General features: G+C 56.3%; 2 protein-coding genes across 4 annotated transcripts; one reads left to right on the top strand and one right to left on the bottom strand.

Moving 5' to 3' along the window:
- The first annotated feature begins 1521 nt into the window (after positions 1 to 1521).
- Positions 1522 to 19229, top strand: FHIP2B (FHF complex subunit HOOK interacting protein 2B). 2 transcript variants are annotated; one of them, XM_075556555.1, is made up of 18 exons: positions 1522 to 1675; positions 7828 to 7906; positions 9908 to 10096; positions 11639 to 11811; positions 12506 to 12610; positions 12706 to 12828; positions 13068 to 13280; positions 13398 to 13594; positions 13939 to 14047; positions 14465 to 14541; positions 14866 to 15055; positions 15698 to 15843; positions 15921 to 16049; positions 16194 to 16284; positions 16517 to 16660; positions 17053 to 17193; positions 17354 to 17454; positions 17644 to 19229. In XM_075556555.1, exons 1-18 carry the CDS (start codon positions 1631 to 1633, stop codon positions 17780 to 17782), a joined length of 2391 nt encoding a protein of 796 aa, XP_075412670.1. In that variant the 5' UTR covers positions 1522 to 1630; the 3' UTR covers positions 17783 to 19229. The 2 variants fall into 2 exon arrangements, with proteins under 2 accessions (XP_075412670.1, XP_075412671.1); XM_075556556.1 differs by lacking the exon at positions 9908 to 10096.
- Positions 19230 to 20505: 1276 nt separating this feature from the next.
- NUDT18 (nudix hydrolase 18) lies at positions 20506 to 23859 on the bottom strand. 2 transcript variants are annotated; one of them, XM_075556554.1, is made up of 3 exons: positions 23757 to 23859; positions 22199 to 22412; positions 20506 to 21947 (listed from the first exon to the last, which is right to left on the bottom strand). In XM_075556554.1, exons 1-3 carry the CDS (start codon positions 23763 to 23765, stop codon positions 21352 to 21354), a joined length of 819 nt encoding a protein of 272 aa, XP_075412669.1. In that variant the 5' UTR covers positions 23766 to 23859; the 3' UTR covers positions 20506 to 21351. The 2 variants fall into 2 exon arrangements, with proteins under 2 accessions (XP_075412669.1, XP_075412668.1); XM_075556553.1 differs by having other exon boundaries at positions 23604 to 23765.
- Positions 23860 to 25443: the final 1584 nt, after the last annotated feature.

The following is a 25443-nucleotide window of genomic DNA, read 5'->3' as shown; positions in this document are numbered from 1 at the left end:
TCACAGCCAGTGACTAGCAGAAACACATTTTAAACGGGGATTATCTTCCATTCCAAGGATGGTAGGGTAGTAGTGGTGGAATCCCTGCCAAACCTTCAGCTTCTGCTGCCAGAAGGCCAGATGTCCAAGGCCCTCACTTCGCTTTGGACATTCCAGGATGCTGATCCGGTTGTGGGAATGCCTGTGTAATCCTGGAGCTTAATTTTCTAGGATATGCTCCCACCCAGAGGAGATGCACCCCTGTTTCTTCCCTCAGTGTGGCTGGAAGGACAGAGGACTCGGTTGTGAGGTCCTCAGTCAGACCTGTAGAACAGCGCTGTCCAATGGTGGAAGCCCAGTGCAAACCACATGCTTAGATGCTGACGGCTGCCAGTTCCCACTGGAGGCCCTTTGGATTCCTGCGGATCCCATGTGTATCCGAGTAAGGCTGTGCTCTACGGGGTGGTCAATGGTTGATTGTTCAGATCACCAGGCTTTTCTTCTGAGGCAGCTGTGGGTAAACTTGACCTTCTAAATGTTTAAGCCAGCAGATAGTGGTGTTAACAGTTCTCATGACCTAGGGATTTTTTACAATTTTCGAGTGTCTACTTTAAAAAAGTAATATGTGAAATTAGGCTTAAAAATTTTTAACCCAGTATAGTTAATAGGTATTATTTCAATATGTGATCCATCTTAAACATTTGCTGGGGGGGGGCGGGGCACATAAAAACCGTTTTATCAGGCATATTCAGCAAAGAGGAGAGGAGAAACCAACTGACACACTATCAAAGTTATGTCTGACCGAATCCCCACTCTAAAACATTATTCATGTGATTTTATTTTTGTACTAAGGTCGCTATGAGTTGCTATTGATTTGATGGCAGTGAGAGAAGTTTGCAAAATCAGGTTACATTCTCCAGGAGTTCTGGTACCATAGTAATTACGCATTGGGCTGCTAACCCAAAGATCAGCGGTTCAAAGCCACCAGCAGCTCCGTGGGAGAAAGAGAAGCTTTTTTTTCTTCCATAAGGAATCACCGCCTCGGAAACCCATATAGATTTCTTACAGACTGATGGCAGCGAGAGGGCGCTCATCTCAGCTGAGAGCCACCGCATTTCCAGTGCTCAATAACCGGTGACTATGGGGGCTTAGAGACTTTCAGAATCCAGAAACCTTCCTCCGTTCACGTTGGAATAGGGCCCTCATCCCCTCCCGCTCCCACTCTGCCAACATTAACTTCTCTCTAAGGTGCCACTCAGGGTGTCAGCCCCGTGGGGCGTGAACCTCCTCCTCCTCTTCGGGGCTTCGCCTCTGCCCCAGCTCCAGTCCCGGGTCCTCCAACTTCCCTCCCGAAGGCGAGATCCCCGCGGCAACGCCGGCCAGTCGGCCTCCTCTCGGAGCCGGGCGGGGCGGGGCTGGCGGGGCGGGGCTAACAGGACGGGGCGGGGCTGTCCTGGTGGGGATGGGCGGGGCTAGCAGGACGGGGCTAGCAGGACGGGGCGGGGCTGATCTGGTGGGGATGGGCGGGGCTGGCCGGACGGGGCGAGGCTGGCCCCGCCTCCTCGCGCTGCGCTGCGCCGCCCCGGAGGCCGCCCGTTCGCCCGAGAGCGCCGCCGCCGCCGCCGCCCGGGAGCCGGGCCGGGCCGCCATCATGCTGAGCCGGCTCGGGGCGCTGCTGCAGGAGGCCGTGGGGGCGGTGAGGCCGGGGCGGCAGGGCGGGCGGCCGGGTGCGCCGGGGCCTAGGCCGGAAGGGCGGGCGCGGAGCCGGGGGAGGCGCCGCCGCGGCGGGAGCTGGGCCGCTTCGGAGGAGGGGCGCCCTCAGCCCAGGCCGCAGCGCCCCAAACGGGCCCTCTTCTCCCCGCAGGCCCTCGGGGGTCACTCCCCGCCGCCTTCCATGGCTTCTTTTCCCATCGCACTGTCATCCCAGATCCTCTTCAGGTTGCTCCTAGTTCCCGGATCGTTTCTCGCAAATGGCTTCCTGTTTATTTTTCCCGTTCTCCGGGTCTGTCTCTTCCAGTTCCCTAACTCTTCCAAAGTCTGCCCTTGTCACCAAATACTTTCTGACCCAAATCCTTCCCCTCTCTGCTCATCTGGCCTTAAATAAAGCAGCCCCTCCCACGGCCACGGTGGCAGACAGCTAGCTAGCTCGGGGCCGTGGTCTGAAGGAACCTCTGACCCCGACCCGACCGACCGTTCTCTCTCTCTGCCCTCCGCTCGGCAAGTGAGGGCCTCTGACGGACCGGGTTCCCGGAATGCAGCCCTGCAAGGAGGGGTGGAAACAGCGTTCTGCTGTGTGAAAACTACCTTCCAGCGGGTTCTCTCTGCACGGGTCGGATTGTCAGCCTAAGGCGAGACCTGGGGTGGCCACACGAGGAGAGAATCACTGATTTCCCCGTCGGTTTGTGATTTTGCCTTGGCAAAATCAGAATCGCCCTGATGTCTGTGAGTTTGGTATTTTAATGCAACCGAAGCCTCATTTAGACCATTCAAAGGGCCACTGTAGAAAGCTGCTTGGAAATCAACATTGTTTAGAGAGGGCCCGGACTTGCTCTCTACTTGCTAAGAAGCTGTCTGTAAAGCCAACAATCCTTTTGGCCTACATTATAAATCATTTCCCCCCTAATCGATCAACTTTCTGGTATCAAGTTACTCTGGAGAATCAAGCCCGAGTCCCACCCCCTCATTCCTTTCCACACCAAAAGCAGAGCTCCTTAGAGATAACAGACCCAGCCTTAGACAACACGTGAAGGACACACCTGCTCCTTCCACCTTCCATCTGCCTTCCTTACAGACCTCCTCTTCCGGAAGTCCGGGCCTCGCTGCCTCCCAGGGAACATGTTCGACTGCACACAGTATCTGAACACTGGGACGCCCGCTTGTAAAAGTCCCAGTGCAGGAATATCAGGCATCAGTGGCCCTGGTCTAGGGAATTATTTTTAGATCCTTCACTGTACAGCTGTAGGGTGCTGCCTTAGGAGTTTGTCTGGCCCTGCTTAGTCATTGGGAGAGATGGAACCCCACCTCCCCTTTCCAGTACCCCCACCTCAACTCTGTTCCCCTGAGTTTCTGCACAAATTAACACGTGTGATCCTCACAAGTCAACCAAATAGAGCCATTATGGTTCTTTCAAAAAATAATCTAGTGTCATTTAAAATATTTAAAAATAATTCTGCTTTTTTTTAAAATCACTTTTTAGGGGCTCATACAACTCATCACAATCCAGTCATACATCAATTGTGTAAAGCACGTTTGTACATTCATTACCCTCATCTTTCTCAAAACATTTGCTCTCCATTTAAGCCCCTGGCATCAGCTCCTCATTTTCCCCCTCACTCCCCACTCCCCCCTCCCTCATGAGCCCTTGATAATTTATGTTATTTTTTTCCTGTTTTTAAAAATAATTTTATTGGGGGCTCGTACAATTTTATGTTATTATTTTGTCATATCTTGCCCTGTCTGACATCTCCCTTCACCCACTTTTCTGTTTTCCATCCCCCGGGGAGGAGGTTATATATAAATCCTTGTAATCGGTTCCCCCTTTCCAACCTACCCTACTTCCACCCTCCCGGTACCGCCACTCTCACCACTGGTCCTGAAGGGATCATCTACCCTGGATTCCCTGTATTTCCAGTTCCTATCTGTACCAATGTACTTCCTCTGATGTAGCCATATCTGTAAGGTAGAATTGGGATCATGATAGTGGGGGAGGAGGAAGCATTTAGGAACTAGAAGAAAGTTGCATGTTTCATTGTTGCTACATCGCACACTGACTGGCTTGTCTCCTCCCCACGACCCTTCTGTAAGGGGATGTCCAGTAGCCTCTAAATGGGTCTCCACTCCCCACTCCCCACCTCATTCACAATAATATGATTTTTTTTGTTCTGATGATGCCTGATACCTGATCCTTTCGACACCTCGTGATCACACAGGCTGGTGTGCTTCTTCCATGTGGGCTTTGTTGCTTCTGAGCTAGATGGCCACTTGTTTACCTTCAAGCCTTTAAGACCCCAGACACTATATCTTATGATAGCCAGGCACCATCAGCTTTCTTCATCACATTTGCTTATGCACCCGCTTTGTCTTCAGCAATTGCATCAGGAAGGTGAGCATCATAGAATGCCAGTTTAATAAAACAAAGTATTCTTGCATTGAGGGAGTACTTGAGTGGAGGCCCAATGTCCATCTTCTACCTTAATACTAAACTTATACATATATGCACATAGATCTATTTCTCCATCCTCATATATAAATATATGTATATATGTACATGCCTTTATTTTGAATAATTCTGCTTTTAAAGAGCTGGACTTTCTTTGGTCTGGATGGGCCGGCAAAGAGCAGCTCCTGAGCCCTGTGCAGCTCTTTCACTACATACATGTGACTCTGAAGTAAAACCGAACAAACAAATCTTAAAGGATGTCATTCAGATCATCATGATTTCATTTGTAAAACTCTATTTCTAACTCGAATAATTTTTAAGTTGTCGTGAGGGACAGAATTGACTGGTCTGTCTGAAAAACTTGCCGACCCCGGTCTGGAGTAATAATACCGAGTGATAAAACGCAAATACTCAAGCCATTGAGTCGATGCCGACTCACAGTGCCTCCTATAGGGCAGGGTAGAACTGCCTCTGTGAGTTTCCCAAACTGTAACTCTACGGGAATAGAAAGCCTCATCTTTCTCCTCTGGAGCTGCTGGTGGGTTTGAACCTTGCAGTAGTAACCCAATATACAACCTGCTGTGCTCTTCGTACTGAGCGGTAGACTCAGGCAAATGACCCTCCATGCTTCTGACATCTATTGGCTAGCTAGCTTTCTGTTCTCCTAGTCATACCTATTATTTGCTTTAAGTTCAGCGGTAGGTTTTAAAACTGGACTCCTGGTGGTGTGGTTATGCATTAGGTTGTGATCTGCATGGTCAGTGGTTCAAACCCACCAGCAGCTCTGCAGGAGAAAGACTGGGCTTTCCATTCAGACTAGGTTGAGCGTGGCCTAGTCTAGGGGGAGCATCTAGGGGTTACAGTTTCAGAAACCCACAGGGGGTCCCTTGTGAGTCAGCATTGACTCGATGGCAGTGAGTTTAGTTTTTTGGTTTTGGTAGATTTTGGGAGACTCTAAGTAAATTTTTGGAAGCTAGATGAAATGCCATCCTAGAAATTGAGCGAGAATGATTATACTGGTAGTGCTGGTTGAGAGAAGGCTTTTTGAAAGATAAGGAAACACGGGCGTTCGTTGAGACACTGGGTCAATAGTGATGCCTATCTACCGTGAGTGTAGTGCCTCCGGGTTTAGGCTGCTAAGCACAAGGTGGAGGGAGGGTTTGAGCCCACCAGATGATCCTTGGGAGACCAAATAAGCTTTCTGCCCACACGGGACAGTTCTGCTCCGCCCCACAGGGCAACTGAGTTGGAGTTGATGGGGTGACAGTGAGTTTGGTTTTGAGTTATTTCTGTGCAGAGTGCTTTAGGAGCCTTGGTGGCATAGTGGTTACCTGTTGAGCTAACCACAAGGCCAGCAGTTCTAAATTACCAGCCGCTCTGCGGGAGAAAGATGAGGCTTTCTACTCCTATAAAGAGTTACAGTCTCTCAAACTCACAGGGGCAGTACTACCCTGACCGATAGGGTCACTGTGAATCAGAATGTAGGATGGGTTTGAGGGCTTTCGGGGTGGGCAGAGATAGAAAACACCTGCCTGCCCTCAGGTCTGGTAGAAGGAATGAGCACGTAACCCAACTACAATATCCAGAGAACCACAGCACGTACAAAGATGCGGCCACTGCACGTGACCGGCAGGTGTGGAATGAGCAGGGGTACCACTTTCCCTAGGGTCACAGTCCTCGGACCTGATTTTAAAGAGTGCCAGGGCCTCCCCGGGAGGGGAGTGTTTTAAGGTTCCCACCTGCATTGCAGTAGCTCTAAGCACTCCTCCTGCCGTTGTGCCCTCTCCTACACATGACCGCCAGACGAATTCACCTGAAACACTGCTCAGGTGTCATTGACCTGCCTGCAAACGAAGAAACATCTTAGTCTGGCATTCGAGGCCCCACGCCTTCCTCACACCTCCTTGCCCCAAACCCTCTTTGCAGCGTTCCTTCTGTGGGAAAGGCCTCTCCTTCGTTTCTGATTGCTGCAGTCTGAGCCGCTTCTTAGAGACGCCCTGCAGGGATTGCCTCCTCGGTAGGCCCTTGCTCGGTCCAGTGAGGAGGGACCCTCTTTCCCCCTAGACTGGGCCACCCGCCGCCTAGTCTGTGGTATCACAGTACTGTCATGTAGTTGAGTTAGTCTCTTCTCCAAGCTGTTTCTTGAGGACTGGGGTGTAGGGCCGTGGTGTAACTCAGAGCATCCAGCAGTGTCTTGGGAACAGTCGACACTCAGAGGTTCTTTGCTGAAGGAATCCCTCAGGATTCGGTTTTCAGTTGTGTTGTGCAGTCAAGCATGGAGTTCGAAAGAGATGGGGGGTGGCCGGGGGCCGAACCCTGGAGGCAGTGGCTTTGTGGAGCTGGAGCTCATGGGTCTGTTAAAGAAGTAAACAAGGTCCTCCTGCCCCGGGAGCAAAGCCAGAGAGATCGTGTATAGGGCTGGGTGCTATCTAAAGATGCCTGTCCCCCTGTGAGCCTTTACTCTGGAAGGAAAGTGAAGAAATGCCGGGAAAGTGGCTATTATCCACTCAGGGCAGCTCTAGCCAGAGTGTGGAAAGGGCGTGAGCACTTGGGGGTGGCCCCAGCACAGGCAGCGGTGTAGCGGTTCCACGGTGGCCTGCTGCTCCCCGAGTCAGCAGTTTGAGACCATGAGCTCCTCTGAGGAAGAAAGACAGGGTTGACTACTCCCGGAACTTTCCAGCCTCAGAAAGTCTGAGGGGCCGTTCTGCCTTGTCCTGTAAGGTTGCTGTGAGTTGGCAGCGGCTCGATGGCAGTGAGTTTGGGTTTGGGTGGATCAGCTAGCTTAGGGAGGAGTCGGGGTTGACAGGCTGAGCTTTACACCAAGGTCAAGCCCCTTCCTTAGAAGTGAAGCACTTTCTTAGTAGTATGCGAACATTGCCCACCTGGCTGAGCCGAGCACACCCTGGCCTGGCCTGGCCCTGAGCACAGATCTCACAGGCTGTCTGATGCCCAGGCACCTGGGAGCCTGGTCTCTAGCATGCTTGCCATCCATTTGCTTGTGTGGGCCTGCTTTCCAGGGTTCTCCTGTTGTCTTCTAAGTACCTCTATTCTGAAGTCCCTGGATGGTCAACATGGTTAGAAGCGCAGTGGTTAGCCCGAAAGTTGGCAGTTTCAACCCACCCAGAGGCACTTCCGAAGACAGGCCTGGTGATCTGCTTCTGCACGGTCCCAGCCCTAAGAAAACCCTAGGGAGCCAGCTCTGCACACCCAGGGCTGACAGAAGTCAGAATCAACTCAATGGGGACCGGCCACCACCTCGGCTGTACCGGTTCCACATGGGACGCGGAAGTGGTCTGTGTCCACATCTGGTTCCCCACCAACAGCCTTTGCCCTCCGGCCCAAGAGGAGCAATGTTGTTTTTGGTTTTTTTTCTGGTGGTGGGGAGGTGGGGTCACCGTGAGTTGGGGGCTGACTTGAGTTGACAGCAGCCAGGTTGGGACGGCTGACTCCTTGCACGAGGTGGGAGACAGCATTACCAGGAGGGGGTGTCTTCAGGGGAGAAGGGCCAGGAGACGATCGGTAAATAGACCATTTGTACGTGTCACTCTGCCCTTCAAACACCTTGGAGCAGTGGGCCTCCTCCAGGCCCTGGCACCGGGCTTGGGCCATACATCGGGAGTGCCAAGGGCCAGTGGCAGTAAGCCTTGCCACTGTGGTCACCACACGGCTTGTCTCTGCTCTCTCCTCAGTGGGAACCCACCATCGATCTACTAGAGGCCTTTGTGGAGCACTGGAAGGGCGTCACCCACTACTACATCGAAAGCACAGGTAGGGCCTGAGCCCCGCCCCCAGCCGGGGGCCTGCTGGGAGGGGAAGGAGGAGGTAAGCAGAGTCCCTCATGAAGCTCACAGAGACCACTGCCAAGGAGCTCAGCACTGGGGCTGTGCTGATGGTGGCAGGGAGACAGGTCGGAATTAAGCAAACCTGGTGCCTTGGCCTCTGCTCCCCACCTTCCGTTGCTGGCTTACCTGGCTCTATGGTGGCCTTCAGGGGGAGGAGCTACAGGAGGGCATGTCACAGGACTGGCTCTGCGTTCACCCCAGCTCCCACTGAGTAGGGAACCCATGTTTTTAGTGCTCCCCATGCTGCCCCAGGGTTTACTGAGAAAGAGAAAAACCAAACCAACCCCACTGCCACCAAGTCCACTCCAGCTCAAAGCCACCCTCCACAGGGATTCAAGTCTATAGGTCTTTATGTAGGAGCAGACAGCCTCATCTGTCTCCCATGGAGCAGTTGGTGGGCTTGAAAACTGGTAATTCACAGAGAAGAGAAAGGCAGCGAATTATTGAATTTCCTTTAGCCAACCAAGAGGACATTTCCCAAGGTGAGATTCAGAATCCAAAAACAAGCAAACTCACCGCCATCGAGTCAAACCAACTTGTAGTGATCCTTTAGGAGAGGGCAGAGGTTCCGGCCTGCTTCAGAAGAGGACAGGGAACAAGGGTTGTCACTGCTGATGTCAGATGCATCTTGGCTGGAAGCAGAGAACACCAGAGAGATGTTTACTTGCTTTTTTGACTGTGCCAAGGCATTAGACTGTGTGGATCATAACAAACTATAGATAACCTTGAAAGGAATGGGAATTCCAGAACACTTCATTGTGCTCATGCGGGACTTGTACATGGATCAAGAGGCCGCTGCGGGGACAGGACAAGGGTATACTGCATGGTTTAAAACCAGGAGAGGTGAGCATCAGGGTTAAATCCTCACCATACTTGTTCAGTCTGTAGGCTGAGCACATCATCAGAGGAGCTAGCTTATATGAAGAATATGACATTGGAACTAGAGGAAGGCCTATTCACAACCCACAAAATGCAGGTGACACAATCTTGCTTGCTGAAAGTGAGAAGGACTTGCAGTGATGACCAAGGATTGGAGCCTTCGGTTTAGATTGCAATTCAGTGTAAAGAAGACCAAACTATTCACAATTGGATCAACAGGTAACATCAATGGGAGAACGGCTGAAGTTGTCAAGGATCGTCTTGCTTGGATCCACAATCAATGCTCATGGAGGCAGCAGCCAAGAGATCAAAAGAGGTGGGGTGCAGGGGAGACGATGTCAAGGAGCCGGTGTAGAAAAAGAATGTTTGGAAACTGATCGTGGTAGCCGTTGTACAGTTCTGTTGGATGTGACTGAACTCTGAAATAATATATGTATTAAATCCCAATTAGTAAAAATATATAATAAAAAGAGATGAAAAGATGTGTTGCATTAAGCAAATCTGCTGTGCAAGAGCTCTTTAGAGTATTAAAAAGCAAGGATGTTACTTTTGAGGACTAAGGTGCGCCTGACCCAAGCCATGGTGTTCTCATACGCACGGGAAAGTTGGACGAGTAAGGAATTGAAAAAGAGATGATACGTTTGAATTGTGGTGCTGGACAAGAATATTGAAAGTACCACGGACTGCTAAAAGGACAGACTGACCTGTCTTGGAAGAAGTACGGGCCAGAGTGCTCCTTAGAGGCAAGGATGGCAAGACTTAGTGCTCCGTACTTTGGACATATTGACAGGAGAGGCCAGTCCCTGGAGGAAAACATCATGCGTGATAAAGTGGATGGGGCAGTGAAAAGAGGAAGGCCCCGGCGTGATGGCTGGAGGGACACAGTGGCGACAACAATGGGCTTGGGTGAGAATGATTGTGGGGGGCGGGCAGTCTGCTCCTGCTGCACACAGGGTCGCTATGGGTCGGAACTGACTCGATGCCCCTATCAGGACATAGGACAGGGTAGAATTGCCCCTGTGCGTTTCCAAGACTGTAACTCTTTCAGGGCAGGAGGAAAACACAAACCAAGGCATATGGCATGTCCGTTTTCCCACGCCGACACCCCAGAAAGCCAAAGTCTTGGGTCACCCTTCAGGATGGCATATTGAGTGGACCAAACCAAACTGGCCAGACTGGTGTCCACCAAGCCTCATCCTTCTTCCTGGGCTTTCCACCTCCTGGAGTCCAGACCAAGGTTTGCTTCCAGCCCACATCTTTTCTGAAGTTTTCCTTGTCACCTCATCCAGCCCAGGAATTTTAAAAAATCATCGCTGGATACTTTAAAGAGGGGCCCTCAAAGGGGCCCCGCCCTCAGCACAGGTGACATTTTGAGGTGGGTCTCTCTCCGTGGTGGGGGCTCTCCTGTGCCCTGCAGGCTGTGTGGCAGTGGCTCTGACCCCTTCCGAGAATGCCAGGAGTGTCCCCTTCAGGTGACAACTGGAGATATCGCCGGCATTGCTAGCTGCCGCCTGAGGGGAGAGCCCACCCATGTTGAGAACCACTGCACGCAGACTGGAAGGACTCACTGGGAGGATCTCTTGGGAAAGCCCTGGCAGAGCCAGCCTGACTTAGCCCCTTCTGAACCCCGGCTTCTTCCAAACAGGCCGCTAGAGGAGTGGAGGAGCTGGCAGTGGTGAGGCCGGCTGACTTGCTTAGAGAGCCTATGCCCTAAAGGGAAGCTAGGGGGCGCTCCAAGGCCAATCCCTCAGTTCTGAATGAGGGCTGGGGTGTAGTGGGTTATGTGTTTGTCTGCTAATCGAAAGGTCAGCAGTTTAAAGCCACACGCCGCTCAGTGGGGGAAAGATAGGCCTTCTACCCCTGTAAAGAGTCAGTTTCAGAAATCCACAAGGGCAGGTCTACCCTGCCCTATCGGGTTGCTATGAACTCAGGAGCACCTCAATAGCAGTGTGTTTGGTTTGGGGTGGCTATCCACTGAGATAAGGTATTGGGTGGTTGTGCAGGGGTTTATGTGTTGGGCTGCCAACCACAAGGTCAGGGGTTTGAATCCACCAGCCACTCTGCAGGATAAAGAAAAGGCTTTCTGCTCTAGTACAGATTTGTAGTCTCAGAAGCCCTGTCCTCGAAGGGTCTCCATTAGTTGGAATCACCCAGATGGTAGTGAGCTTGGTTCTTGTTGTTCTTGGTTCTCTCCCCTGAGCCTACTGAAATGGGTGACCGACAAAGGCTCCCTAGCTAGCTAGCTGCTGCTATCAGGCCCACGGCAACATGCATGGCAGGCAGGACACACATTTTTCTGCTTGTTAAAACCAGAGTTTGGCTTCCCTGAACATACACGGAACATAAACCGGTCACAGGGATTATTTCTCAGGAAGAGACTATAGTTTCTAAGGTAGGCAACAGAGACCCTGGGCACCTGGCTTCTAACTCTGACCCAAAGCTGACAGGTCACCCTAGTGACATGTCCTGTGGGCTCACAGCCAGTCACAGGGGTCATGCATACCTTCCCTCTAAATCTAAGGGCTAGATCTGGCCACATCCAAAGGGCAGAGGCATTAACTACAAACTCCCATGTCCTCTGGGCCTGGTTTGAAGCAGGTTGGGTCTCCTCATCAGGTAGGCTCCAGGTGGGCCTCAGCCCTCTGAGCCCCTCCGGGGTTTGGCCCATTCCCCACCCCCAGCTTCTCTCTTCTCTGCCGAGGCAGGAGTAAGGCAGGTCTTCTCAGGAGCAAGGTCCCTCTTCACCTCACACATCCTTGTTTCCCGAATCTCGGTTCAGATGAGAACACCCCAGTCAAGAAAACAGACATTCCCTGGCGGCTGAAGCAGATGCTGGACATCCTGGTGTACGAGGAGAAGCAGCAGGAGGCTGCTGGTGAGGCCGGGCCTTGCCTGGAGTACCTGCTGCAGCACAAGATCCTGGAGACCCTGTGCACCCTGGGCAAGGCCGAGGTGGGCAGGGGCTGAGGACTAGGCCCAGAGTGCCTCCAAGGGAGCCTCCACCTGCCGAGCAGAGCATGCAAACCACTGGCTCCTCGTGTCTCTGCTGCGTCCCCCAGTCTTGACCTGAGGGTGGGGAGCTAACAGGACGGGGGGGCGGGGTGTGGTGTGTGTGTGTGTGTGTGTGTGTGTGTGTTTCAGAACATTCCATTCACCCCAGGGGCTCTGGCCCTTTTATTTTATTTACTTGGGCAGCTTCTCAGTGTCAGTACTCAGTCCATAAAGATGTCCTGGGCTCCAGCCCTGTGCCAGGTGCTGTTCTAGGTGCTGGGGCTACAGGTAGTGATTGAAATGGACGGGAATTCCCGCTCCCACGGAGCTTACGTGCTAACAGACAGAGGCGGGAGAAGCTCATGAAGTCACACAGAGCTGTTTGTCACTGCCACACAGTCCCACGGAGAGAAGGCAGGTGTGTGTGTGTGTGTGTATGTGTGTGTAGTGTGGTGCAGTGTATGTGTGCGTCTGTAGTGTAGCGAAGTGCAGTGCAGTGCTTGAAGGGTGATTTCAAATCCCGCAGCGTGGGAGAATAGAGTGCCCATGGAGCAGTGACCTGCGGGCGGGAAAGGGCCAGGTGCTTCTCGGGGGAATGCAAACCCTGTGGACAGAGCTTCCACCTCTGAGCAGCGCTCTGTCCTCTGGCCCTCAGTACCCCCCTGGCATGCGGCAACAAGTGTTCCAGTTCTTCAGCAAAGTTCTGGCCCAGGTGCAGCACCCCCTCCTGCATTACCTCAACGTCCACAGGCCCGTGCAGGTGAGGGGCCAAGAAGCCAAGGGTCGCCCTCAGGTGAGGACTGGAGACAAATGGCCACCTCATGCCCTCCTGTCTCTGCCCTGCTTCTCTTCTAGAAACTTCTCCGGCTAGGTGGTACAGTCCCTGGATCCCTTACAGAAAAGGAAGAGGTACAGTTCACCACTGTCCTCTGCTCCAAGATCCAGCAGGACCCAGCCCTTCTCACCTATATCCTGGAAGTGAGTACCTCTATGGGGTAACAGGAGTAGGGGGACCTAGACCCCCAGGGCGAGCCTCCACCCCCACCCCGGCCATCTGAGTTAACACACAGAGAGAACAGGTAATCAAGGAGGAGGTACTTAAGCAGATTCCCCTCCCTCTCAGTGCTGAGGCCCTGCTCTCCAGTGTGTCCTCAATTCTGAATGGGTGTCTTGGGGTCTAACCTGACCTGATCTGATCTCCCCGACCTTCTCTCCAGGGTAAAAAGATGATCGCTAATAAGAAGGCACCCAGAGACCCTGTCCCCCCGCCTAAGGAGACAGCCAGCCACGAGGCCGCTCCTAACAGGGAGCCCGGGGAGGCGAGGGCTGCGGCTGCACCACCCCCACAGCCCTCGGAGGCTGAGGAGCCAGACGGTGGGATTGGAGAGAGCAATCTGATTACTTCCCTGGCCGGGCTGTGCAAGAGCAAGGTGCTGGCCGCAGCGATGGCACGACGGAGCGGGCTGGGGCAGCGGGAAGGGACTGGATGAACTGTAAGGGGTGGTCTGGGTGCCAGGTGCATGCCCCTGATGTCATCCTCCCCCCAGAAAAGCCGAGTGGCCTTGAAGGCCCAGGAGAACCTGCTGCTCCTGCTGAGTGTGGCCTCCCCGGCAGCTGCCACCTACCTAGTACAGAGCAGCCCGTGCTGCCTTGCGGTCACCGAGCACCTCTGCCAGCTGTACCGCTCCATGCCGACCTTTCTTGATCCCGCAGACGTTGCCACCTTAGAGGGCATCAGCTGGAGGTAGGCCTTGGCCAGGGGAGGCTGGCAGACCTCTCCAATGGCTAGAAGCCCTGCCTGTCTGTCTTTCTGGCCGACGTGCCTGTCTTCTCAGCAGGATGGGGACCTCTGCTGGCCACCTTCTTCCCCCGCTGTGGCTGATCCCCAGGGCCCTTCTGCCCTTCAAGGGAAGCATTGCTTTTGCATCTCTCAACAAAAGCCCCCAACCAGACAGACCCCCCCCCCCACCCAGCCACAGAGGGTGGAAGGGAGACGGGGAGGGCCCAGCTCCTGTCAGAGGTATGAGGAAGACCACCCCCCGCCCCAACCTCTCCTTCTCCAGCCGGTCCCCACCCCTCTCTCTTCAGGGTGCCCACTGCCCCCTCTGATGAGGCTTCCTTCCCTGGTAAGGAGGCCTTGGCTGCCTTCTTGGGCTGGTTTGACTACTGCGACCACCTCATCCTGGAGGCACACCCGGTAAGGAGGAGTGACACGGGTAGTGGGTGCCCACCCTGCTCCCTGCCCCTCCCTCCCTTGCCTCCATTCGAGGGCCCAGGGGCAGGTGCCTAGGAACTCTGGTCTGTCAGGGGCCCTTCACAGCCCACTAACTGTTGGATAATTCTGACGCATGGCAACTCTACTTGCATAGAGTAGAACTGTTCCCAGAGTGCTCATGACTGTGGCTTTGGGGAAGCACAATGCCTGGCCTACCTACCTAGGCACCTGCTGGTTCAGACCACCGGCCTTTCCGCTAGTGGCCGAGTGCCTCACCATCTGCCCGGCCCGGGGACCTTTGCCTGTTGTGTCAGGCGCCATGCAAAGATGTCGTCGTTTCTCGGTGGGTCTTGGTCAGAGACTGTAACACATGTTTGAGACACACCTTCTGGTGCTCAGGTTGTCGCGGATGCCTTGGCAGAGGCTGTGGCCCAGCGGTTGTTTGTGGAAACTCTGCAGCCCCAGCTCCTGCACGTGTAAGTCCTTCCGTACGTCCCGTGGGCGTGCCTGAAACTGCTCCCCTCCCCCAACCAGTCCCCATGCCAGGGACCACAAGGACCAGTCAGGTCTGTGGACTCCACTGTGAATGCCTGCCGGGCTGCTCCCCTTACAGGTGCCTAGCTCGGAGCCCGCCCCGTGGCTACACAGGGCTGGGGCCCTTGGACCCACAGGGCCTCCAGAGGGATGGGAGGTGGGCAGAGACATTAGCCAAATATGTGAGGGTTTAGCACCGCCTCCCTACACACTCAGTCTATCTCTCCCCCCTCCCCCTGCCCGGATGGGGTGTTCTCTCCGGCCAGGTGTGAGCAGAGCATCTTGACCTCCACCGCACTGTTGACTGCCATGCTGCGCCAGCTACGCTCCCCGGTGCTGCTGCGTGAGGCGGGGACTTTCTTCTTAGGTCCTGAGCCCCGACCAGAGGCCCCTGAGGCTGGGCCGCACTCCCTATGCACACAGCTCATCGGGCACTGTGACCACCTCTCAGACGAGGTAAGGTGGGCCCGGCCCCAGCTCTGCCCTCACCCCACCCATGGGGTTCCCTGGGCACTTGTTCCCATCTGTAGTGGCTAAGCCCGGGGTAATTTCCTCCCTCACGCAGGCACGGAGCCTGCCCCCACAGTCGTTTCCTGTGCTAGCTCCCTTTTTAGGGTGCTTTAGTACCTTGGAAGCGGTATTTATGTTCATGTGGCTTGTTTGCTCCGGACAAAGACAGACTCTGTACGCCTGTCAAGAGTTAGGCTGGGAAATTCACAGGGCAGTTCTACCCCGTCCTGTAGTGTCGCACTGAGTCGGCATCGACTTGTTGGCAGTGAGTTGAGTGGTTGAGTCGGCTTGTCTGACCCCCGGAGGTAGGTGAGGCCCATAGCCTGCCTTTTCCGACATGAAACTGAGGCCCAGATGCCCAGTTGGCTTGCCCAACATCACAGCTCACACTAATGATGGGGCTGCCCCCAGGCCAGCAGCCATAGTGCCCAGCCAGGGAGCTGCACCTCTGCAGAGACTTACCCGGTGAAGGTGAACTGTTCTAAGTACCCCTTGAGATTGGGGTGGTGCTGGGCTCCGCGCCCCCCCCCCCCCCCCCCCCCCCCGCCGTGGGGAAGGGGCCGCACCACCAAGCCCTCCTTGCTCTAGATCAGCATCGCCACCCTGCGGCTGTTTGAGGAGTTACTCCAGAAGCCCTGCGAGTGGGTCATCCGCAGCCTGGTTCTGCGACACCTGCAGGGCCGCCCCTACGTGGCCCGGGGCACCGCTGAGCCTGAGAACGACGAGGATGCCCTGTAAGTGCACTCGGGCCCTTCTGCGAGCCCACGCAGCTCCCGCGCAGCCCCACACTGACCCATGTGCGGTGCCGCAGGGAGCTGGAGGAGGACCCCTACTTCACTGACGGCTTCCTCGATTCCGGCCTTCAGCCCTCCTCAAAGCCTCCCCCCGCCCCGACCACCAGTTCAGACGGCAAAACGGCAGTGACCGAGATTGTCAACAGGTGGGGAGGAACTTGGGAGAGGCGAGTTTTGTTCCACCTCTGGTGTAATGGGGTCCGGCCCGGGAGGGAGTGCACCCCTCAGGGCTTGGGGAGAGCAGGACCAGCCCAGGGGGCGCACCCCCACACCCAGGTCATATCTCTCAGTTTCCTCTGCCTGGTTCCTGAGGAAGCCAAGACCTCAGCCTTCCTGGAAGAGACAGGCTATGACACCTATGTCCATGATGCGTTCGGACTGGTGAGTGCCCAGGCCCTTGCCTGCACCCACCTCTCGCCCCTCAGCACTGCAGGCTTGAGAAGCTCTATTACTGTATGACCCCCTCCCACCCCCACCCCAGCCCCAACCCCCGTCACCATCACCTGCCCCAGCTGTCCCTGGCCTGAAGCCCTGAGCCTGCCCTTCCTGGATGGCATCCTCTGTCTGCTGGCCCCTCCTGACCCCCGCGCTCGCTCTCCTTCTCCTGTCACAGTTCCAGGAATGCAGCTCCCGAGTGGCCCCCTGGGGATGGCCCCCGGGGCCTGCCCCCATGGACCCCCACGAGCCCGAGCGGCTCTTCTTCGAGGGTCCCTTCCTAAAAGTGCTCTTCGACCGGATGTCCCGAATTCTGGATCAGGTAGCCAACAATATTGGGCCCCGGCAACCAGGCAAGGAAGGGCCCCCTCCACCCCGCCCCCCAGGAGAACTCCAGGTTAGTCATCTCTGGAGAACCTCAGGAGCTGAGGGGCTGCTCCTCGGGGTCGGCTCCTCTTCAGGTCTCAGGTTCCACCATGGTCCCTCACCCCCACCCCGACTTCCCCCAGCGGGAAGCCCCATCTTGCCTCTGTTCCACACGTCCTAACAAGTCCTGGCCCTCAGCTCCAGAAAATCCATGACACACACACACATCATGTGAGCCTCCCACCCCCGCACACGTTCGCACCGGCCAGGCGCCTTGGTGGGGGGTGGGGTGCAGAAACGCTCAGCACCCCTGCCAGCCCTCAGCTGTGCCCACCGTGTACCCCACAGCCGTACAGCCTGAACCTGCAGGTGACCTCAGTCCTGTCCCGGCTCGCCCTCTTCCCCCACCCCCATATCCACGAGTACCTCCTGGATCCCTACATCAACCTGGCCCCGGGCTGCCGGAGCCTGTTCTCTGTGCTGGTCAGGGTAAGGCTGCCTGGGCCCAGGGGTGGCGAGGAGAAACAATGGCAGGCTGCACTGGGTAGTTGGGGGTTGGTGGGGTGGGGCCCCTTTCCCTGACAAGGAAAAGCGCAGCTCCACAAAAAGCCAGGGGACTCTGTCTTGGTCTTGCCTTCTCCAACTCTAGGTGATCGGAGACTTGATGCAGAGAATTCAAAGGGTACCCCAGTTCCCAGGAAAGCTGCTCCTGGTGCGAAAGCAGCTAATGGGCCAGGTCCCTGGCGAACAGTGAGTACCCAAGGGAAGTGGGTGCCCAGGGAAATGCCCGGTGGCGGGGGTGGGTGGAAAGGGGAGGTTTCAGTTGAGGGGAGGGGCCGGGCAGGGAGAGCTCATGAGGGCCCATCACCAGACTCCGGTTATGGCATACTAAGGTGTCACTCGGCACTCACCACCTCATGCTCTGCTGTTTCCCTCCAGGCTGGACCACCAGAATCTCCTTCAAGGGGTGGTGGTCCTTGAGGAATTCTGCAAGGAGTTGGCTGCCATTGCCTTTGTCAAGTTCCCCCCCCATGGACCTCACTGGAACCTCTCCCCACCCCCATCAGAACACGTCTGAGCCAGGAGGATGACGGGCAGGGAAGACTCCTGTCTGCACTTTGCCCAAGAGCTGCCTGCTCCCCACCTGGCAGCCCGGCCACTCCTCTCCTCCTGACTGTTGGGGACCAGGCTCACTCCCACTGGGTCCTGGGGACCTTGGCCGTGGCTCCCCAGGTTAACTAAGACAACCTTGCTTTGTTGACCAGACTGAGCTAGGTTTCAGGGAGTGGCCCTCAGAGGCACCAGATGCCACCGGAGCTAAAGAGATGGCTTCCCAGGCTGGCTGGTGGCCTCGGGGCCTTCTCGGCAGAGCTGGACACTGGCCAGATGAGCAGTCAGGTCCAGACCTCACACTTTCTGGGCCTACCACCCTTCTGGCCAGGACTGAGGCATGGGACTCAGTTCCAGGGGCATGAACCTAGGCCTGAGATGGGGGTCCAGGGGTCCCATCCCTGTTACCTTAGGTACCACAGAGCTGCTGAGACTTGGCCTTTTCCCCCTGCCTCCTCGGCTGGAGCCCTGGGAAGGGGCAGTGAAGGAGAACACGGGGAAGCCCCCTCGGCCTGCTCTGCCCTCCTGGAAACGATTGCAAAATTCCCAACCGCCTGATGGCAAATGCCCAAAGCATGCTCCGCGCCCAGGCGGGGGCTGCTGCTAATGAGCGCCCTGATGCAACTGCAGCCAGGGCGGAGAGGGCCTGGGGAGATGGCGAGCTGGGTGCCAGGCTCCAGCTCCAGCTGGTTTCTCCCTGGCGCCTTCTGAACCCGTCTCGGCAGGTCCACGGCACCTGGGCACAGAGGCTGAGATCGCCGGCCGGCTGGCTAGCTAGCCCACCCATGCCCTTAGCATTGCACCTGACCGCCAGTATTCTCCACAGAAGGGTCTCATGGGGAGGCAAGGGTGCTCAGGACACAGGAGGTCAGGAGCCCACCCTACCTAGAGGCCCCCAGGGGCCTGGTGGGGAGGGGCTGGGGTGCAGGCAGCCAGTTCTGGTGTTGTTCTCCCTGTGTGCCCTCCACGGCTGGGGCTGCCACCCCACCCACCCCGAATCTGTCTGGACCTGCAGGAGCACACAGGCGGCGCCAGGCATTACCTCACAGCAGGACTGCAGTTGCTGGCGTGGCTCCTGGGCAAGGAGGAGCAGGCCAGAGCCCCTTGCGCTTCCTTTTCCTGCCCAGGCTGCTTCTAGCAGCAGGGCACAGGTTGCCAAGAGGTGACATGAAAGAGGAGGAAACTCAATGACCTCTACCTCTCCCGCATTCCTCCGAGCCAGGGAGACCTCAGCGCATGTGTGAGCGTGCGAGTGGGTGTGGGCTGGGGAGCTGAGCTGTGGGTGAGCTGTCTGGGACTCTCGGCCTCGGAAAACATCCAGGGGTCTGGGAGCCGCGGCGCCCCCCTCAATGCACTTTGGCATTTGCATGCTGTCTTCTGAGACAGCGCGCCAATAAACGGTGTGGTTGCGTGGACACAGTGCCTTATTCTTCTCCTTTGTGCCCTTCTACCCAGGGTTCCGGTGCTAACTCAGACCCCTCTGCCTCCCCAAGGGCGACTTCTCCAACCCCAGCTGGATGGGGATGGGTGGGTGGCAGGGTGGTAAACAGACAGGCTCTGGCAGTGCAGACCCGATGTTCCTCCGAGCCTGCCAGGAATCAGTCTTTCTTAGCCAAGCAACAGGCTCTCTGCTTAACTCACCTACAGCGAAGAGCTGCTTGCCTCAGAAAGGCACTGTCCGGTCCCATGTGTAGATGCTTCTCATCTTTGTGTCTTTATGCTGTGTACTGTTTGGTCTTAAACAGAGCACCAGCTATGTTTTAAACTGTATGTGTGTGAGTAAAGGGAAGGGACCATTGAAGGGGTCCCCCTCAAATGCTTCAGGGCAGGACAAAGCTGTCAGCTTAGAGAAGGGGCTGATAGATACACACCACTGCTATCTAGTCAGTTACAACTCAACAGCGCCCCTCTAAGACAGGCTCCTCCCGGTGAGTTTCCCAGATGAACTCTTTACTGGAGTAGAAAGCCGTCTTTCTGTGGAGCTGCTAGATTTGAGCTGCTGACCTTGTTAGCAACCCAACACGTAACCCATGACACGGCAGGGTTCCTCCCAGGGCTGATACTGCCACTGAGTCAATGCAGACTCCTAGCCAGAAGCTGTGGGGTTCCCTGAGACTGAGTATTTAAGGGAGTACAAAGCCCAGTCTTTCTCCTGATGGTGCTTTTGAACTGCCGACCACGTGGACCACAGCCCAATGCATAACCATGACATACCCCGGGCTCCATTAAGGGGCTGGTAGTCGCCCTCAACTTGGTGTGTGTTGTTTTAGAATCACCTGGGTGCTTTTTAAAAATCAATGCCCAGATCCCTCCCTCTCTGAGAAATCCCTATCTGGGATTGGGGCCCAAAGTAGTACTAGTTAAAGCTCCTAAATTATGCCAGTTTGCACCCCAGATAGAGGGAAAAAAACTAGGCTAATGTTAATTGTCCTATGTGAGTTCAGCTTGCGGGGGGAGGGGGGGTTGTCCCTCAGAGGGGACACCTGAGAAGGACCACTAGGAAAGAGGGTTGGTTCCATCTTTGAGAAGGTGTTTGTCCGCAGCACTCTGAGAAAGGCGGCAGCAGCCAAGGCAGGGAGGATAGCTGGGGAAGGCGCATTGGAGCTTATCTTGGCCCTTCAGGGTGAAGGGCAGATACTTTGGGAAGTTCTTTGCACAGTCAGACAATTGAACACTATACACAATCCACAATTGTGAGTACTCCCATTTATTTTCCTCGTTCACTTCCTTTGGCTTTCCTATACATTTGAGGGTTTGGTTGTGTGTGTTTATTCGCCCTTCCTTTTCTTTAAATCCTACCATGGGGTTGAAGAGACAGAGAAAGGTCTTGGTCCTGCTTGGGTTGAGGTGGTAAAAGGCAGAGGTGTGAGCCAGGGGGATCGAGGAGGAAGAGGAGCCAGAGAAACGGGAGACGGAGCAGCGAGGCAGGGCCGGCATCTAGGACTCTCCCTGGAAGTGTCTCCTGGCTTCTCACTGTTCAGACTTGGAAGGCGCTGGACACACAGCTATGTTGCCCCCACCCCCAGTCCCTGGCCAGTGAAGTGCAGAGCACCCCAGCGGGGTCACTTAAAGCTGAGGCCTTGCCATCCCAGCCACTCGCCGCCTCTGGCAAACTGGGTGGGCAAGTCGAGGGTGGCTGCGGGGATGGAGGGCAGCAGCTCTCTGACAGCAAGAAGGCAAAACAAGCCTCGCCTATTTGTTTCAGCCCCGGGGCCTGCTCGGGGTGCTAAGGCCTGAGAGGATTCCATGTAGGCCTTGATGGAGGTGGGCACAAGAAACGAAGACTGTCATTTGGGGTTCTGAAAGAGCCCACATCCCTGCAGCTGTTTGCCCTCAGGGCAGTTGAGTTTCCCAGCTCCGGCTCGGGAAGCACTGTCCATCCAGAGAGGTGTGCTGCAGAGAAAGGGGGAAGTCCCCGGAGGGCCACCATCCCCGCTCCCAGTGCATCAAGATCCCTGACCTCCAGCCTCCAGCCTCCCTCAGAGGAGAGGCGACAGAGGGCTGGGGAGAGCACAGAGGCCTGCTCCCAGCCCCGTGCTATCTGTTGACTGGGATGACGGAGGATTCCCGAAGCCTCTGTAAGAGCTGGCTTTGTAGGGCTTCCTCTACCACCTTCCACCAGAAGAAGTTCTCGCTCTGAATCTTTGGGGGTTCATCTTGGACACCCGGATTCCGGAAAGCCACTGTCACCAGCATATTCAAACAGATGCCGTCCGAGTGGTCTTTGCCCAGGTGCTGTAGTCCAAGCAACCCCTTGGTCTCCACTACCAAGTGGTGCAGGGCCAGACACTCCTGGAGGAGCCGCAGGACGGCCATCTTCATGCCACCCCTCTGCTCCGTGGGGGTGAAGCCACAAGCAGTGACGGGCAAGTGTGGCTTCCCCCCAGTGGCCACCAAGACCCAAACCATCTGAGCACTGGTGAAGGTGGCAACCAGCCGCTGGCAGACCAGACTGCAGGGCAGCTCCTGGGGTAGAACTGCAGGGTGGGTGGCTTGCTGGCAATAGCGGGCTGCTAGCTCCACCAGGTGCAAAATGTCATGGGCCCTCAATGGAGCAGGCAGGGAGGTGCGCGGGTACCAGCCAGCCTGCAGGGACTCCGCGTCTGCATCCTTAGAGGTCTTGAGAATTCCACCTAAGGGTATTTGGGAGATAGGATGGGCAAAAGAGAAGAGCCAGGTCTGGCAGGGAAAGACAGCTGCCCTACCCCCAGCTCTCTAGCCCCAACCCCGGGAAGTAGCCCAGAGTTCTCAGACTGGAATCTGACAGGGCCAGGCTTGTACCAGCCCGGACAGGGCTGGCTGTGGAGAGGCTCCTCTCAACTCAAGGCAAGTTGGGAAAAGCGTCAGTTGCTCCCAGCTCACACGGACATCAGCTGGGACCTACCTGTGGGGCGAGCAAGGAACACAAATCGCACCCAGGCAGGGCCCCGTTCCTCCACACACAGCAGTGTCACGGGCTCACAGTGCAGCCCTGCCTCCTCCTCCACTTCACGCCGCAGGGCCTCCACAATGGTCTCCCCGGGCTCCATCCTCCCTGCTGGCAGGTACCAGGACCCTCGGCACTCCCGCTTGGCCTCCTGGATCAGCAGTACCTCATCCTGAAGAGAGAGGGGATGGTGACTCCCACAGCTGGGCTGGGAGCGCGTCCCAAGCAGCCCACAAGGGAGCTCCCCCTTGCCACGGGGCCACAGAACATTGTCCATGCCTCCTGTGCCCTTGCTGAGCCACCCAGGACTTCTGGCCACCCCTAAACCTATTGGGGTGGGATGGCTCCATGGCCAAGCTGTTCTTCCAAGGACCTTCCTAATGCCTTGATCCTTTGATACAGTACCTTATGTGTTGACCCCTCCCAACCATAAAGTTATTTTTGTTGCTACATTATAACTGTGATTTTGCTACTGTTATGAATCGGGCAACCCCTGTGGAAGGGTCCTTCGACCTCCAAAGGGATTGAGACCCATAGGTTGAGAACCACTGTTCTGGGGTTCAAAGCTCCAACCTCAGCAACGGAGCACGAGCTCTTCAACCATGTGTGCCACCCAAGGGCAATGGTTGTACGCTCCAGAAGCCCTTCGGGGACCTGGGGCTGCTGCAGAGGTCTGCCTTCCGGTTTTTGAGAAAGGGGCTGGAATTCCTGGGCCAGGCCCCAGGGTGAGTCACTGAGTGCTTCTGGCCACCTCACCTGGTTACCAAGTGCTGACACGAATTCTATCACGGATGGCCACGCTTCCGAATCATGCCCTTCCTCAACCCTACGCAACCCTTCTGGGGAGCGATGGTGGCACAGTGGCTATGAACTGCCAGGCCAGCAGTTTGAAACCACCAGGAGGCACTCCAAGGGTGAATGACTGAGCTCCCCACTCCCATAGAGGTTTGACGGTCTCAGATACTCAGAGGACAGGTTGTCCCTGTCCAACAGTGCGGCTATGAGTCCGCATGGGCTTGATGGCAGTGGGTCTTTCCAGAGCCGTTACTACAGGCAAGTTTGATAAATCAACACCCCAAAGAGCACTGGGCAGGGGGCAGCAGGCCTCCATAAGTGCAGGTTCTGCTATTACCATGGGGGTGGGGGGGTGGGCATGGGAGGTCTTCAGAAAGCCTGGGGATAACGTGAAAGCTGCTGGGCCTCAGTTTCTCCCTCTAGATAGTGGGAGGATGGCAGGCGTGGGCCGCACAAAGCTCTGATGCCAGTGCAAGTGCTTGGAGAAACTGGGCAGCGCCGCACCGTGCGCGGCGGTGCGCTGCTCCGTCCCCGCCCCCGGGGGCCGCGCCGGTGGCCGGCCGCTCACCTGCTCGTTGAGGAACACGGCCAGCACCACGTAGCAGACGTCCTTCCGCAGCTGCACGGGGACCCCCGGCTCCTGGGCCGGCGGCCAGTCGCAGCTCTGCACGCGCGGCCCCCCACCCCCCAACACGTCGGCCAGCGCCCCCGCCAGGCCTACCGAAGCCATCCGGACCAGGGGCGGCTCCCGGGCACGGAGGGCGCGAGGCGAGGGGGGGCTGCCTCCCCTCCCCTCCCCCTCCCCCCGCGGCCTGGGACGGCGCTCGCGGACGCGGAAGAGCGTGCGAGCCCTCGCTGCTGATAGGCTGCGCGTTACGGGCCGGCCCCGGTTGGCTGGCCCGAGCCGGGCTTGGGGGGCGTGGGGAGGGAGGAGGGCGGGGCCAGCCTGGGGCCGGGTGGGGCAGAGTAGGGTGGGGGACCTAGGGGGGCGGCTAGGTGACCTGCTGACCAGTGTCCCCCCACCGGGCTTTAGCTACATTGGCCTCTATCTTTTAAGACATCTCCTGCCTCCAACCTCATTCATTTTCTTTAGCGCGCACTTGTCTGCACTGGTTCCGAAGGTGATGGTGACGTAACCCTGCCTGCAGGGTGGGGAGACACCCCCGCGGCTAGCGACGATGACATCACAGTGAACCCCATGACATCACAGGCGCTTTCGAACTGTTGGCACAGGTTCCAGCTTCGCCCAGGACAGTCCCTTTCTAAATAGCTTTCGTACAGGATGGCCTGGCAAGGGGACACCTCAGCCCCGGGTCGGAGAAGGTTCTGGAGAAGGTTCTAGTGGGAGCGGTGGAGATGGACGTAGAAAAGGGGTCTGAGGGTTATAAACCAAGTGCGCAATGGGTGGTGTGGGCAGGAGGTGTGGCAGGCACTCCGGAAAGGGATGGCGGAGGTGGGGCGGGGCTGGGAGTTAGAGACCAGACTGAGAGGGCCTGGAATGGGCCGTGGGAGCCAGTCAGTCCTGTGTCATGCTCCTTCCTCTGTTTCCTCCCACCAGCACACAGGGCCTGGCACACCGAGAACAGGGTGTGGGCTGTTTGGGTGAGTCTTGAGTCTCTCCCAGTCTGACCTTTCCTCCTCAGAGCTTCCTCTCACCTCTCCACGGGACAGGAAGGCTGGCCAGAGGGAGAGGAACAGAGGCAAGCCAAGTCCCCACTCCTCACCCTGCCTTAGGCCTCCTCTTTAGGCTCCTAGGGCCCCTGGTCGCACAGTGAGTTAAGTATTGGACACATTCAAACCGGCCGGCTGTGTGTGGGTGTGTGTGAGGCAGTCTGCTTCGTCAACATTTACAACCCCCAAATACCAGAGTGGAACGTTTTGTTCTGCCCCATGGGGTCTCTATGAGTTAGAAGCAGCTTGATGGCGGTAGGTGGGGGTTGGTACCTGTGGCGGCTGGACCAAGCATCGGATATCAAGTCCGAAAGCACTGCCCTCCTTTGCACCTGGCTTGCTCTGTGCCCTTGGGAAAAGCGTGGGTCTCAGTTTCCTCATCTGTAGCTTAGGGAGGCTTGTTGGGGGAGTGAGGTGAGAAGCTGTGGGAGCTGTCCTGAAGTCTGTCCAGTGGTCTGCAGCCCACCAACCCAACTTGCTATGGCATAAGCCCCACCCTCGTGAAATGTGCCAAGGCCGTCGGAAAACCCATCTCAAGAACTCCAGTCACGCACATCTGCTTCTGTAGGCCTTTTTCTCACAGACGGACACCAACTGCAAGTTCCCTGGAGGTAGGGCCCTGTGCTCAGCTGCAGGGCCTCCCTGGTGGGCTCGTGACCCCCAGTCAAGACTCCCTTACCTCCCAGACAGCACAACAACTTGGCAACTTATTTGCTCTGTGTGTGTACGTGTATGTG

This window comes from Tenrec ecaudatus, chromosome 8, assembly GCF_050624435.1.
Source record: "Tenrec ecaudatus isolate mTenEca1 chromosome 8, mTenEca1.hap1, whole genome shotgun sequence".
Lineage (NCBI taxonomy): Eukaryota > Metazoa > Chordata > Mammalia > Afrosoricida > Tenrecidae > Tenrec > Tenrec ecaudatus.
The sequence above is the reverse complement of the archived record's forward strand: the minus strand, read 5'-3'. Positions and strand labels throughout refer to the sequence as shown.